Here is a 13,948-nt window from a genome sequence, read left to right as displayed (position 1 = left end):
TTTTTACGCTCCTCCCTCCCTTCAGGATCCTGAACTCCACCATCTCATGGTTACTGCAGCTAAGGCTGCCTTTGATTTATCCCCAGCAAACCCTAGTTGGTGAGTATGATGTCCAGCAAAGCACCTCTCCCCGTTGGCTCCTCAATCACTGGGATGAGGGAGTTATCAGCACCGCATTCCAGGAACCTTCTGGATTGCTCATCATGGAATCATAGAATAGTTTGAGTTGGAAAGGACCTTAAAGATCACCTTGTTCCAACCCCCTGCCATGGGCAGGGACACCTTCCACTAGACGAGGTTGCTCAGGGCTCCATCCAACCTGACCTTGAATGTTTCCAGGGATCCAGAACTTGCCTGGACAACCTGTGCCAGTGCCTCACCACCCCCACAGGGAAGAATTTATTCCTAATATCCAATCTAAACCTGCCTTCTGTCAGTTTGAATCCATTCCCCCTTGTGCTGTCACTCCAGGCCCTTGTAAAAAGTTTATCTCCATCTTTCCTGTAGGTTCCCTTCAGGTACTGGAAGGCTGCAATTAGGTCACCCCAAAGCCTTGTCTTCTCCAGGCTGAACAATCCCTGTTCTCTCAGCCTTTCCTCATAGGAGAGGTGCTCCATCCCTCTTATATTTTCCTTCCAGCAGATATCAGGGTTGGCTGAAGTCCCCCATGAGGACCAGGGCCTGCAAAGAGGCAGCTGCCCATTACACTGTCACCCATATTGGTCATCTCTAATCCTTCCCTGTAAGCTCTGTTGTCTCATCATCCAGGCAAAACTCCATGCACTCCAGCTGTTGTCTCACCAAAGGGCAGCTCCCCCTCCTCACCTTCTTGGCCTGCCCTTAAAAAGACTGTCTGTATCCCTCCATTGCAACACTCAGGTCATGGGAGCCATTCCACCACATCTTCCTATGATCCCGAGATCGCAGCCCTGCGGATGCACACATGGCTCTGATTCATCATGCCCAGTCCCCACACTGCCTGAGTTCTTTACACACACTTCAGAGAGACACCCCAGCACGCTGACTTCCCAGATTTAGGGATCCCGGTTTTAGGGATTTTCCCATCGCAGTGGAAAATTGTTGATTTTGTGATCCCTTTCTGTCACATCCCTCCAGGTCCTCAACTTACCAGCCTTGTCCAGGAGGATCACGTGTGATCACATTCATACCTCATCCCCCAGGATGTACACCTGTGTGAATTTCAGCTCTCAAAACCTCTAAAAATCTTATATTTTTCCTTCTATTAACCAACACGTTTAAGGATTTCTTAATATAACACACAGACTAAGGCTTCTGTATGGTTATGTTTTTACCCACCAGAGGGCGAGTTGTCTCCATCTGTGTCCTCCAGTGCCACGAAAGCAGAGCCCGATTAAGAATCCCTTTTCCCTTTCATGGGTAGACAGCGGGGATGTAGGAAGCTAACATCTTACCATCTTAACATTGGTAATTCAGATTTGTCTGTGCAGAAGTTGTCAAAGCTGAATCCAGATCTTCTGAGTTGCACTTGAATTCTTTATTCCTCATTTCTACTCTCTCCTGCTTTACAGTCACTATTCCTAAGAAAATACCAGCTTCTGCTATGGTTTTCCTTAAGCTTCCTTTCATGGAATCACAGAATGGTTTGGGCTGGAAGAGACCTTAGAGCTCATCTAGTTACAAGCCCCTGCCATGGGCAGGGACACCTTCCACTATCCCAGCTTGCTCCAAGCTCCATCCAGCCTGGCCTGGAACACTTCCATGAATGGGGCAGCCACAGCTTCTCTGGGCAACCTGTGCCAGAGCCTCACCACCCTCACATGTAAAGAATTTATTCTTAGTACCTTATTCAAACTTGCCCTCTGTCAGTTTAAAACCATTGTCCCTTGTCCTATCACCAGATACTCTTGTAAATAATCCCTTTTTGGGTCTCTTGGAGCCCATTTAGGCACTGGAAGGGGCTCTAAGGTCTCCCTGAAGCTGCCTCTTCTCCATGCTAAACATCCCCAGCTCTCCAAGGCCATCATCATTACAGTCTGTGCAGGGGCACTGGGACACACAGCCTTGTCACAAACTTGATGTCACTCTCCTCAGGGATGATCCCTGGCACACGAAGGCAAGTTTCCTTCTCTGAGCAAGGCCTTGCTCCTTGCTAAACACTGCCTGGATATCACAGCATGAGAAAATCAGAGCAAATGCTCAGTCCCATCACCTGCCTCTGAGTCAGCCGTCACACCAGCAGCTTTGCTGTCTTCCAGATCCAGCCCTTCCAGCCCTGCTTGGCCTCCAATCCATTATTTTCCTTTCTAAGCTCATCAGCCTCATTCTTTATCTCCCACCGGCTGGCTTTCTTCTCTCTCCCACACCGTGCTCAGACAGACGGTCTGGCTGCATTTCTCCCCGCTTAACTTCTGCTTACAAAACCCTCGATCTGCTGCCTGCCCTTGGATTGCAGCCTGGCTCATCTTGTGTACTACTGATAAAGAGAACAAGGGAAAGACACACAAAAAAACCTCTTTTTTTTTTTTTTTTTTTTTTTTTTCCCCAGAGGATCACAGAATCATAAAATGGTTTGGGTTGGAAGTGACCTTAAAGATCATCTCATTCCAACCCCCCTGCCATGGGCAGGGACACTTTCCACTAGACCAGGTTGCTCCAAGCCACGTCCAACCTGACCTTGAACACTTCCAGGGATGGGAAATCCACAACTTCTTTGGGCAACACGCAACTTTACTCTTCCATGGTTATGGATTTAGCTCTTTTTTCTCTCTTGCATTTGGGAGTGACTTTTGCACAACCACCTTTTCCTTGCTGGTCTCCCTGATGCTTGTTTTTGCCCCTTCCTTCAGAGATAAAAATCATGTTTGAAAGAGAGGGATTATATCAGTGCTACATATTAAACCCCCACTATTTCACAGCTCATATACGTACTATATACATAATAAACCAGCACAACCCCTTCTGTTAAAATGTTTCAAGCACTTTAGGTATGGATTTGACCCTCCATGGCTACTCCTCACCGTGGGCACTGCACAGGGCAGAGAAAACTTCCCCAAAAAGTAGCCTGGATGCCACCACCCGTTTTGGAGGCCAAGATATTTTAATGTGAGGGGGCTGTGAGGGGGCTGTGAGGGGCTATGAGGCTGTGAGAGGCTGTGAGGGACTGAGAGGGGATATGGGATCTATGAGGGGCTGTGAGAGGCTGTGATGGGATATAGGGCCTATGAGAGGCTGTGAGGGGATATAGGACCTATGAGGGGCTGTGGGGTCTGTGAGGGGCTTTGAGGGGGCCGTGGGGGGCTGCGAGGGGGATGTGAGAGGCTTTTGGGGGGATATAAGAAGGGATGTGAGGGGGCTATGAGGGGCTATGGGTGGACTTTGAAGGGGGTGTGAGGGGACTGTGAGGAGGTTATGAGGACGCGGTGAGGGGGAAATCCCAAGTAAAAGAGGATTCACGCGTTCTGTGTCCTTATTTCCACACTGCAGGGGACCGACCGCCCCCTCGGTACCGCGTAAGGAGGGTCCCGCCCCTCCACCTCCCCCCGCAACGTTGACACGGCCGCCGCGCTGACCGTGGCGCTAACTGCGCAGGCGCGGAGTGAGGCGCGCGGAAGGGCCCGCGCATGCGCACTGAGCGCTCCGGCGGTTGCCGTGGAGACGCGTCGGCGGGGCCGGGCCGGGAGCGCCGCCATGAGCGCGGGACCGGGACCGGGAATGGGAACGGGATCAGGGCCGGGACCGGGATCGGGAACGGAATTAGGACCGGGACTAGGACCCGGACTGGAATCAGAATCGGGACCGGGATCAGCACCGGTACCGGCCCTGGGACCGGGACCGGGGCCGGCGCCTGGTCTGCCCTTCCTCCCCGGCTGTGCCGTCAGGGACCCCACGGTGAGCGCACACGCCCGCTGTTCCCTCCGCCGTAACCCTGTCCCAGGGACTCCTCTCGACCAGGGGCGCCAGAGACTCGTCGGGGGACCTCATGGCCCCTGAAAACACCCCCTGGGAATGTGGTACTGCCTCAGACCCTCCTCTAATTCCCCCGGAGACCTGGTACCCCTAAAGTCAACTAATATTCGTGGAATCATGGAATGGTTTGGGTTGGAAGGGACCTCAAAGGTCATCTGGTTCGAACTCCCTGGTATGGGCAGGGACACCTTCCACTATCCCAGGTTGCTCCAAGCCCCATTCAGCCTGGCCTTGGACACTTCCAGAGATGGAACAGCCACAGCTTCTCTGGACAACCTGCCCCAGGGCCTCACCACCCTTACAGCCAAGAATTCCTTCCCAATATCCCATCTAACCCTGCCCTCTGGCAGTGGGAAGCCATTCCCCTTTGTCCCATCCTTCCAAGCCCTTGTCCAAAATCCCTCTCCAGCTCTCTTGGAGCCCCTTTAGGCACTTCTCCAGGTGAACACCCCCAGCTGTCCCAGCCTGTCTCCAAAGCAGAGAGGCTCCAGCCCTTGGAGCATCTCTGTGGCCTCCTCTAGACTTGCTCCAGCAGCTCCACATCCTCCTTATGCTGGGGGCCCCAGAGCTGGATGCAGCACTGCAGGTGGGGTCTCACAAGAGCAGAGTAGAGGGGATATGTTACCCCCTGAACCCATGCCAAGGGAACATCCTGTTCCTCAGACCACCCTGTAATTCCCTGGAAAGGCCTGGTGCCCCCTGAATTCACCAAATATCACTGAGGCAACTTGGTGTCGTGTGAACCCATGTCCTGTGAACATGGTACCCTTCAAACTGACCAGACCCTGGTACCCTGTGATGTGACTCTCAAGGAACCTGGTGCCCTCTAACCTCATTTGATGCTCCCCAGCAGACCTAATATCCACTGAATTCTCCCCAAGGAACTTGGTGTTTCCCAAAGCCCACAGATCCCTGCTGAACTCACTTCTGGGGGACCTGAATGCTCTGAACCCACCTGGTGTCTCCTGACCCCACTCACAGCTGATCTGGTACTCCCTAAGTTCTCCCAGTCTCCCTTGTAATTGCAAGTGTGTTCCAGGGGTCTTGGTACTTTTAATCTTGTCCCCAAGGAATCCATTGCATCATGTACCCATCTTATAACCCTGAATTTGTTCTGATAGCTTTGGGGAGGGACACACACACACACCAGCCTCATTTGAGATTCCAAAAGCTTTTTCCATAACTGCAGAACTGCTGTCTGCAAACTCGTCCCATGGAAATCCAGTCCCCCTGAATCCATCCAATAATTCTCCAGCCAGTTCATGTGATACCCCAAGGGAAATCCCCAAACTCACTTTACAGTCTTGAAACCTGATTCCCTCGGGAAAACTGCTGTTTCTCTGAACCATCTCATTTTCCCCAAAGGAATGTGTTTGAACCTTCAACTCATTGTGATACTGCCCTGAACCAGGACCCTTAAATTCACCTGATATCCACTCATCTGGAAATACCCAGGAGAACACACACTGTCCAAACTTCAAGCAGTCCTCCTCTAGGAATTAATCTCTCAAATCATCCCAATATTACTGTGTCCTGCATCCACCCACCCCGCTTAGAGGGACAGATATGCCCTGAAGTCACCAGTCTCCTGGTCAGTCAACACCCTCCTGAAACTCCCTCCTCCAAACATCTGATACTTCCAAAAATGCTCTCCTGGTATTGCCTGGAGAACTGAATCTTTGGTGGTCCAGGTCTGGAACCTGATAACCTGATGAGAGAACTGGTATCCCACCACAGAACTGATACCACCACAGCCTCCAGGATCATCCCAAGGAGGTGCTCCCAGATTCCCTGGAATAATCAGTCTCATCCTCATCCTCTGCACTTGATACCTAAATGAGGAGGCAACCTCTCCTTTTCCACATTCCCAGTGACCCACACACTAAGGACCTGATAACCCCAAATCTTCCCAACATCCTCTTGGGATGAGAGAACTGATACTCCCTGAGTACTCCCATTTACTTCTCGGATGCACGAAAACATCCCACAAAATGTCCAAAAAGGGGTTATTTCATGCCTGGTTTGGGCACACCAAGGATTTACAGGCTCCTTGGAGAGCATCTCTAACAGGGAAACATTCCTGGCTGCATTCAGCTTCATATGTAAAAATTACTTATCATAGAATCATGGAATGGTTTGGGTTGGAAGGGACCTTAAATATCATCCAGTTCCAACCCCCTGCCAGGGGCAGGGACATTTTCCATAGACCAGCTTGCTCCAAGTCCATCCAACCCGGCCTCAATCTTTGACAATTGAGTTCTCCAACAGTTAGTGGAGTCATTTACTCATAACAAATAACCATGCAGTAATAAAGGTCATCTCAGAATTATTATCAGATAATAATACTATTTCCCTGAGATCATTTATAACGTCTCAGAAATCTACAATTTTCCAGTCTCTAAAATGGGCATCGCAGCACTTGTTTTCCAATGAATGCTGAGAGGTGTTGAAGGAAACCTCTGTGTTCAAATAAACGGTGTTGTTATTGCTTAGTGCTCATGGGACAGGAAAACACGGACACTTGGAGAGAGAATGGTGTTTGTGTGAAGTGTTATAGACTTGGCAAAAAGTAGAACTTAATTCAGTGCAATTTCTTCAGATAGGGATTGGCAGCTACTGGGATTAGGAGTTTACATTCTGGGTTTTCCCTTTTAAATTTCCATTAGTCACCTGATCCTGTGAGATGTTATCTGGCATCCAAGGCTCACTTGGGAGAGCTTATCCACTCCAGGAGCCTAGTGTCTCTATGAGGTGGTTTTTTTAGGCAACTGTGGGCCCTTAAAAGCCTGTGCACTTCTGGCAAACACTGATATTACTCAAATAAAAGACAAACTTCCTGGTTTTCCTTGAATATTTTCCCCACAGCTTTCCCTTTGGATGTATTTAACAGAAGGAAATGGCAGTTCTGTGGCAGTTTGTAAGATGTTGTGCTAACGTGTCTTTAGTCAACTCTTATTTTCACCCGAACCTGTTTTCCTCACTGCTCTCTCCATTGCAAGATCTGTAGTAGCAGTTTAAAGAGAAAACAAGGAATTATGTGAAATTCAAGTGGGACCTTGAAGGTATAAATAAGATTAGAGGCTTAACCATGAGGGGCGAGGTAGGGGGTGGAGAAGAAGTGTTTCACATGCCTGAGGTTGGACTGAGTGCAAGTCTGGGGCTGGAAAAGGAGCTGAAACTTGTTCTTTCAGCACTAGAAATGCATACAACCCTGTTTTATTTGGCAACAGTCAAGGGCTTTTATTGTCAAAGACTCATAATTTCTCCTGCTTTCTCTGGAGCATGAAGTGTTGAAAGCCCAGTGGGACCAGCCAGGCTTTCAGGAGTGCAGGTGATGTACCAGGTGTGGTGAATTCTACAGCAAGTGGAATGGCTTGATGGCACTCAGGTCTGAACCTACTCTTCAGTAGTGAAGAGCAGGACTGGCTGACAGAGATCAAGTCCTACTCACGGCTCTGATTGAGTCTGGGGAGGAGTTTGGGTTCTGGTGGATGAGAGGCTGGACATGCCCCGGCCATGGGCACTCCCAGCCCAGAAACCCCCCGTGTCCTGGGCTCATCCCATAGTGTGGGCAGCAGGGAGGGGATATTCTGCCCCTCTACCCCCTCAGGTGAGACCCCACCTGCAGAGCTGCCTCCAGCCCTGGGGAACAGCAGCAGAAGGACTTGGAGCTGCTGGAGAGAATCCAGAGGAAGCCACAGAGTTGCTCCGAGGGCTGGAGCCCCTCTGCTCTAGAGACAGGTTGCGAGAGCTGGGGGTGTTCACCTGGAGAGGAGAAGGCTCCATGGAGACCTTAGAGCCCCTTCCAGTGCCTAAAGGGTCTACAAGACAGATAAGGACAAGCTTTTTAGTAGGGCCTGTACCACTAGGACAAGGGATGATGATTTTAAACTAAAAGAGAGTCAATTTAGATTAGATGTAAGGAAGTTTTTTGCAGTGAGGGTGGTAAAACACTGACACAGGTTGCCCAGAGAAGCTGTGGCTGTGCTATCCCTGGAAGTTAAAGGCCAGGTTGGACGGGGCTTGGAGCAACCTGGGTCTAGTGGAAGGTGTCCCTGCCCATGGCAGGGGGTTGGACTAGATGACCTTTAAAAGTCTCTTCCAAGCCAAGCTGTTCTGTGATTCTGTGACTGTGGAGAGAGGTGACAAAACAACTAGTAGGTTTCATAATTGCAGTTCTGTGAGCACGACACACCAAGATTTAGCCCAGCAAAGAAAATCCTGTATCATGCCCAGGAGAGGGTTAACAAAATAAATAACAACAGAATACACAGAGGGTGCACAACAGTCAAGGGAGCACCATAAGGCAGTAACTGAGGTCCCATGATGCCTATACTGCTGAAAAACAGGGTAGGGAACAAAAGGTTTGTGAGATCAATACCACATAAAGTGCTGACACCCCATTCTAGGCACTGAGTATGGTGGCAATAGGGAAATTCATTGATTTCAGTTCTTGGGGAATCTGTTACAGTGTTAGGATTTGAATCCGCTCTCATACTTTGTACATCCAGCCACTTACTGTTTTTTCAGCCTCCTTGGTCTAAGTGTAAAATTTGATTTTAAATAGCTGCTGCAGTAGTTTATAATAAAATGCTGGGGGTAGGGGAGAGAGATTGGTTTTCTGTGCTTTCAGTAGCTGTATCTACTCAGTTCATGCAGTATTTTGACAGCTGGATTTCTTTCCACAGAGAACATCTTTTCATCGGTCCCACACACTGGGCTTCAGAAATGGATATGCCTTTTCCCAGCTGCCAAGGGAGGGGGTTGGCGGGCAGACGATCTTCCCAAATCTGCTTTCTCAAGATCAGCTGGATGATTTATGCACAAAGGGACCCACCCTGACCTACGGGCCAGCCAAGAAGTCTCCACCTCCACCCTTCATGCCGTCATACGTGGCTTTTGACAAACAGGTATAAAGAAGCTTATTCCAGGAATATCACTGGCCAAATTCGGAGACACAAACACTCGGCTCCAGGGTTCACAACACTGTGTGCAGCAGTTTTCAGATGCCATAGCCCTTAGTCAGAGACAGCTGAACCCCAGACTGAAAGAGGCTTTCTTTGCTTGGGAGGAGGATTATAATACGTAAACGATGTAAGACATTCCCTGCAAGTTATACTCCAGCATTTCCAGCAGGGTTGGAAAAGAGGTTTGATTAACTCTGAAAAGCTCCAGTTTATAACTGTTGCTCTGTAAGCCACAGCTTTGGCTTTTTGTGTTTCCAAAACTGTATTGAGATTGTAACTGGGCTTTAACTGGAAACGTCAGTCTGCAGTGGGGACTCTGATAGTCTGACTGTGGTCTATCTATTTATGCTTGTGTTGGTCATCACAGCGTGTCTCAGCCTGTGCTGCCCCATTAGTACTTCCTGAGTTACATCTTGGTGATCATATTGGACTAGGAGGTGGCTCTGTGTCTACTCAGGGCAGTCCTGAGCTGACCCTTGATTTAAAATGCTCCAGTGTCCCATCCTGCAATTGGCAGCCACGGACAGAGCAGTGGCTGCAGAGCTCCGTGCAAGGCTCCCGGAGCTCGGCACGTGCAGGGCTCCACACACTGCCAGGGCTGGGAGAGCAGTCTGGAGCCAGCCAACCCTCAGCCCGTCTGTGAGACAGGCTGGGGAACAGATGTACTGTGTTAATTACTGAGGCTGTTCCTTCAGATGCAGACGTTGCTGTTTATTCTGTCAGATCGTTCTCTGCCCCTTCCTTTGAGCCAGAGGAGCATCAGGGGCCCCAGTGCTGCTGGGGGCATCCTGGTCCCTTGTGGGGCACTTTGCTGACTGGTAGGAACTTGCTTTATCATCCCTTCATTATCCAGGCCTCTGTGCTGATGTAGCCTGGGTATGCAAGGCCTGACTGGCCACCTACATCCTCTTAGGGGCACTGAATGATCTTGGAGAGAATATTCCTCCTACTTCTGCCAAGCACAGGGACTGGCTGATTAATTTCCTTGCTTCCCCAGCATAGATCAGGTTTTGCTGTCAGTGTTGAATAGATGTGACTTCACAATCATGGAATAGTTTGGGTTGGAAGGGACTTAAAGATTCTCTTGTTCCTATGCTCCTAACATGGGCAGGGACACCTTCCACTAGACCAGGTTGCTCAGAGCCCCATCCAACCTGGCCTTGAAATGATGAGCCATGCAGATTTTAAAATCCTCAGCTGTGGCTGAACTCTTTATTAAAATCTCTTGTTAGCTTCCCTAAATCAGGGGCTGTAAAGCTGAGAAATAAAGAGTCAGGTATGTCAGTAAATTATGGTCAACAGCCAAGCACCTGGCAGGAGGTGAAATAAGCATGTGATTAAGGAGGAGTAGGGAAAAGGTTGTATTTTTACACCTGTCCCATGCATGTCAAATTTGTCAAAGGCAGGTCTTGATAAAAGCTCTCATGGTGCCTCTGCCATCACTCACAGATTTGGCCTCAGTTGTGTTTGATGATTTTGTAGAACACAATCCAGTAACTTTGCACTGCCAGAGCAAATTAAAAATAAATTATCGCTCTTCATAGACTAATCATGGTGTTCAAATTGTTTCTTTCCCTCTCCCTCTGTTATGTTGTCCCTTGGGCAGGTTTTGAAGTTTGATGCCTATTTCAAGGAAGAGGTTCTTACCTCTGCAGAGGAGCATTACCGGATCCGCCAAGTGGGCATCTACTACTACCTGGAAGACGACAGCATGTGTGTCATAGAGCCTGTGGTGAAGAACTCTGGGCTCATTCAAGGCAAACTTATGAGACGCCACCGGGTGCCCAAGAATGACCAGGGGGATTATTACCACTGGAAGGACCTGAACCTGGCCACGAACATCACCATGTACGGCAGGACGTACCGCTTAGTCGACTGCGACTCCTTCACCAAGGTGGGTTGCTGGTACAGAGAACACTGACAGAAAGAATCCTGGGAATTACAGGTGGACAGACCTGTTAGAGTCCAGCAGCTTGCATCTGTAGCTCACAATCTTTCATTTTGCTTTTTGTGTAGATTTCTTTCTTCAGGCCAATGCAGAGTTCAAGATATGATATTTGCTGAGGGCATGTGAACTGCTTGGTACTTTAGCCCCAGGACTGCTGGGAATCCATCCCTTGTCCTCAGGACTTCTCCTTGCAGTACAAATTCCAGGCTCATCTCTGGGTGCAGAAACATTGTGCATACATGAGAAGGAAATTAGGGATCCTAACTCTTTTCTGATTTAATATTCCTCTGTTAAGGGCAGGGAAAGGGAATAAAATCAATAACCCTGCACTCATCCTCAGCCAAGCCATGATCCGTGGGTTGGGAATCGTGGTGTGAACTGACCTTTCTAAAAGCTTACTCACTGCCTGCTTTTCTATTTCTGGCTATTTCTATGCCAGTAAATGAGATAATAATGATCCAATGACAAGTTATAACAATTACCAGTACACTGGTATCCTGTTAGATTGTCCCCAGGATAATCTCAGTCCTGCTCAGCTACTACTCTTCCAGGCCAGGAGTTAGAACACTCCAGGGACCATTCCCAATAGATGAGTTACGTGCAGTCAACCTGTTCTGGAAGCTGTGAGAGTTTAGATCCAGGCTTTTCCTTGCCAGTTGGCCTCAATACCCAGGAATGTTCCCAAACATATGTAATAATTGGTGTATATGTGGCTGTGAGGCCAGCTGTGCTGAAACTGGAGGACTGTTAAAGTCAGTTCACATCAAATGAAGAGCTGGTCCTCATGTTAATATTGATGAAAAACGTGGAATGAGCTTACCTGGGTCTACATCTCCAGGCCACAAGTCTATTTATCATTAACCTGCACCCTCCAGACCGGAAAATAGTGAGTTTGAAAGTGTGAGCCTGCCTTGTGAGTCTTCGGGGGGATCCCACATCCCCCTTGGAGAAGTTTGCATGGGTGTTTCCTGGGCTGAATATTTTCATGGGCCACTTCCCAAGGCCAAAAAGGGAACAAGTCCATTGACTTCAGAGGTTGTTTTGAGTGAGTGATGCGAGTACACAAGTAACACCCTAGAGTTTGTTCATGCATCCAAGGTAAGCAAGAAAACCCTTCATAAACAAGCAGATTGCACTCTTTCTGTGGGAAAAGTACTCCTGAAAGATGGAATGAAGCTGCCACTGACGCATATCCTCATGCCTGGAAGGTCTTGGTGGGCCTAGTGTGGGTAACACTAACTTCCACTGTCTGACACAGCCCTAAGTCTCTTGCAAATTCAGGCTGACTACATCTGTGTTTAACACCGATTTAACCTTTTTCATTTACATAAAAGAGACCAACTGGCAGTTATCCTCTATTTAAAGCCCTAAGGCCAAGGAAAACTGTGCTCCAGTGAAATCTGAGTTAGGATGTTGAGGACAGGACTACTCTGATTAATTAAAGGGTAAGCAAAGCTAAGAAGTAGCTTAAACAAATATCTTTGTTATCTAATGTACTTGCTATTGCAGTAGAGTGAGGAATGAGCTTGCAGTATTCTGACCTCCCTCACCTCTGTCCATCCATAATCTCTAGCCACCTCTTACCTTCAGAACTCACGGCACATTAACACCTCAGATGACCTTCCTAGGTGTTCATGGAGAGCCAGGGAATTGTACTGAACCCTCCAGAGCAATTGGTTTCGGATCCTTACATAGAACAGCGCCGGACGCCTGTGCAAAAGCCCGTCGTGCCAGCAGGTCCCGACCCCCTCTGGCAGTTCCTGACCTACGACACAAAGGTGAGAGAGCTGGGGATTACCCACATACTGTGGGATTACCCACAGAGCACTCGTAAGGCACCTCCAGTCCTGTGTCCAGTTCTGGGCCCCTCACTTCAGGAAAGACATTGAAGGGCTGGAGCGTGTCCAGGGAAGGGAAAGGAGCTGGGGAAGGGGCTGGAGCACCAGGAGCGGCTGAGGGAGCTGGGGTGGCTCAGCCTGGAGAAAAGGAGGCTCAGGGGGTCCTTCTTACCCTCTGCAACTCCCTGACAGAAGGGTAGAGCCAGAGAGGGGTCGGGCTCTGCTCCCAGGGAACAAGGGACAGGATGAGAGGAAATGGCCTCAAGCTGTGCCAGGGGAGGTTCAGGTTGGACATCAGGAATATTTTCTTCATTGGAAGGGCTGTTAAATGTTGAAAGGGGCTGCCCAGGGAAGTAGTGGAGTCACCATCCCTGGAAGTGTTCAAGAAACAAGGATGTGGCACTTAGTGCCATGATCTAGTTGACAAAGTCAAGGTTGGTCAAAGGTTGGACTCCATGATCTAAGAGTTTTTTTCCAGCTTAGATGATTCTGTGATTACAGACTATACATGCCATTGAAACCCAAGTCTGCAACCTCCCTCATTCTAAAACACTTCAGTCTGCTGAAGAGACTCCAGATTTGCTCCTTTCTTGGCTTTAGTGAGAAACAAAACCTTTTATGTTTTTTCTGGGCTTTGTGCCTTGTAAACTCTTGCCAGCTCCTTTTTAGATTGCAGAGCCTGTGCTCTAGATTATTGATTACTATCCTGCTTTCTGTTGGGATGAGATAAGCCACCTGCCTCTGGAATTTAGCATCCAGATGCAGTTCTATTACACATGGTTGTGCTGCATCCACTTCTCTCTTCCCCCAAAACACTGATGCCAGGTGCCAGAGCAGGCAATTTCAGACAAACAAAACTGCCACTTGCTCTGATCTCCCTGTGCACACAGCCGACTAACACTGGCTTCCCTGGTCCTCTGGATCTTCTCTTCATGTAGCAACAATGTAAGGAACCCTATGGGCTATATCCATACTAGAAAATAAACCAGGGCTGGGATACAACCCAAGTTCTGCGTGTTATCTCTGGCCAGCTATCAACCAAACATCTCCTGGCCATCAACTATGGGTTAGCACAGGCCAGGATTGTATCCAGATACTATTTTGGATATGTTCCACCTTTTTTGAGTGGAACAGGCAGTTTTGCTGTGTGGATGTAAGCTGGACCAGACCTTCCAATTTACTGCCAGTTTAGCCTTGGTGGCTACTGAGCTGCCTGTTGAGGAGCTGGACCTTGGGGAACTCTTGAG

The 13,948-nt window shown here is 48.9% G+C and overlaps 1 protein-coding gene across 1 annotated transcript; it reads left to right on the top strand.

Annotated features, from left to right (window-relative positions):
- Positions 1 to 3,612: 3,612 nt before the first annotated feature.
- On the top strand, positions 3,613 to 12,693 carry EFHC1 (EF-hand domain containing 1; the record flags this gene model as incomplete). The annotated part of the gene is made up of 4 exons (XM_027672655.1): positions 3,613 to 3,870; positions 8,637 to 8,858; positions 10,522 to 10,809; positions 12,492 to 12,693. Coding segments are annotated over exons 1-4 (913 nt in total), but the record flags the coding sequence as incomplete, so codon positions are not given.
- Positions 12,694 to 13,948: the final 1,255 nt, after the last annotated feature.

Source organism: Neopelma chrysocephalum, unplaced genomic scaffold (assembly GCF_003984885.1).
Source record: "Neopelma chrysocephalum unplaced genomic scaffold, ASM398488v2 Primary Assembly neopelma1_97517, whole genome shotgun sequence".
NCBI classification, from domain to species: domain Eukaryota; kingdom Metazoa; phylum Chordata; class Aves; order Passeriformes; family Pipridae; genus Neopelma; species Neopelma chrysocephalum.
The sequence above is the reverse complement of the archived record's forward strand: the minus strand, read 5'-3'. Positions and strand labels throughout refer to the sequence as shown.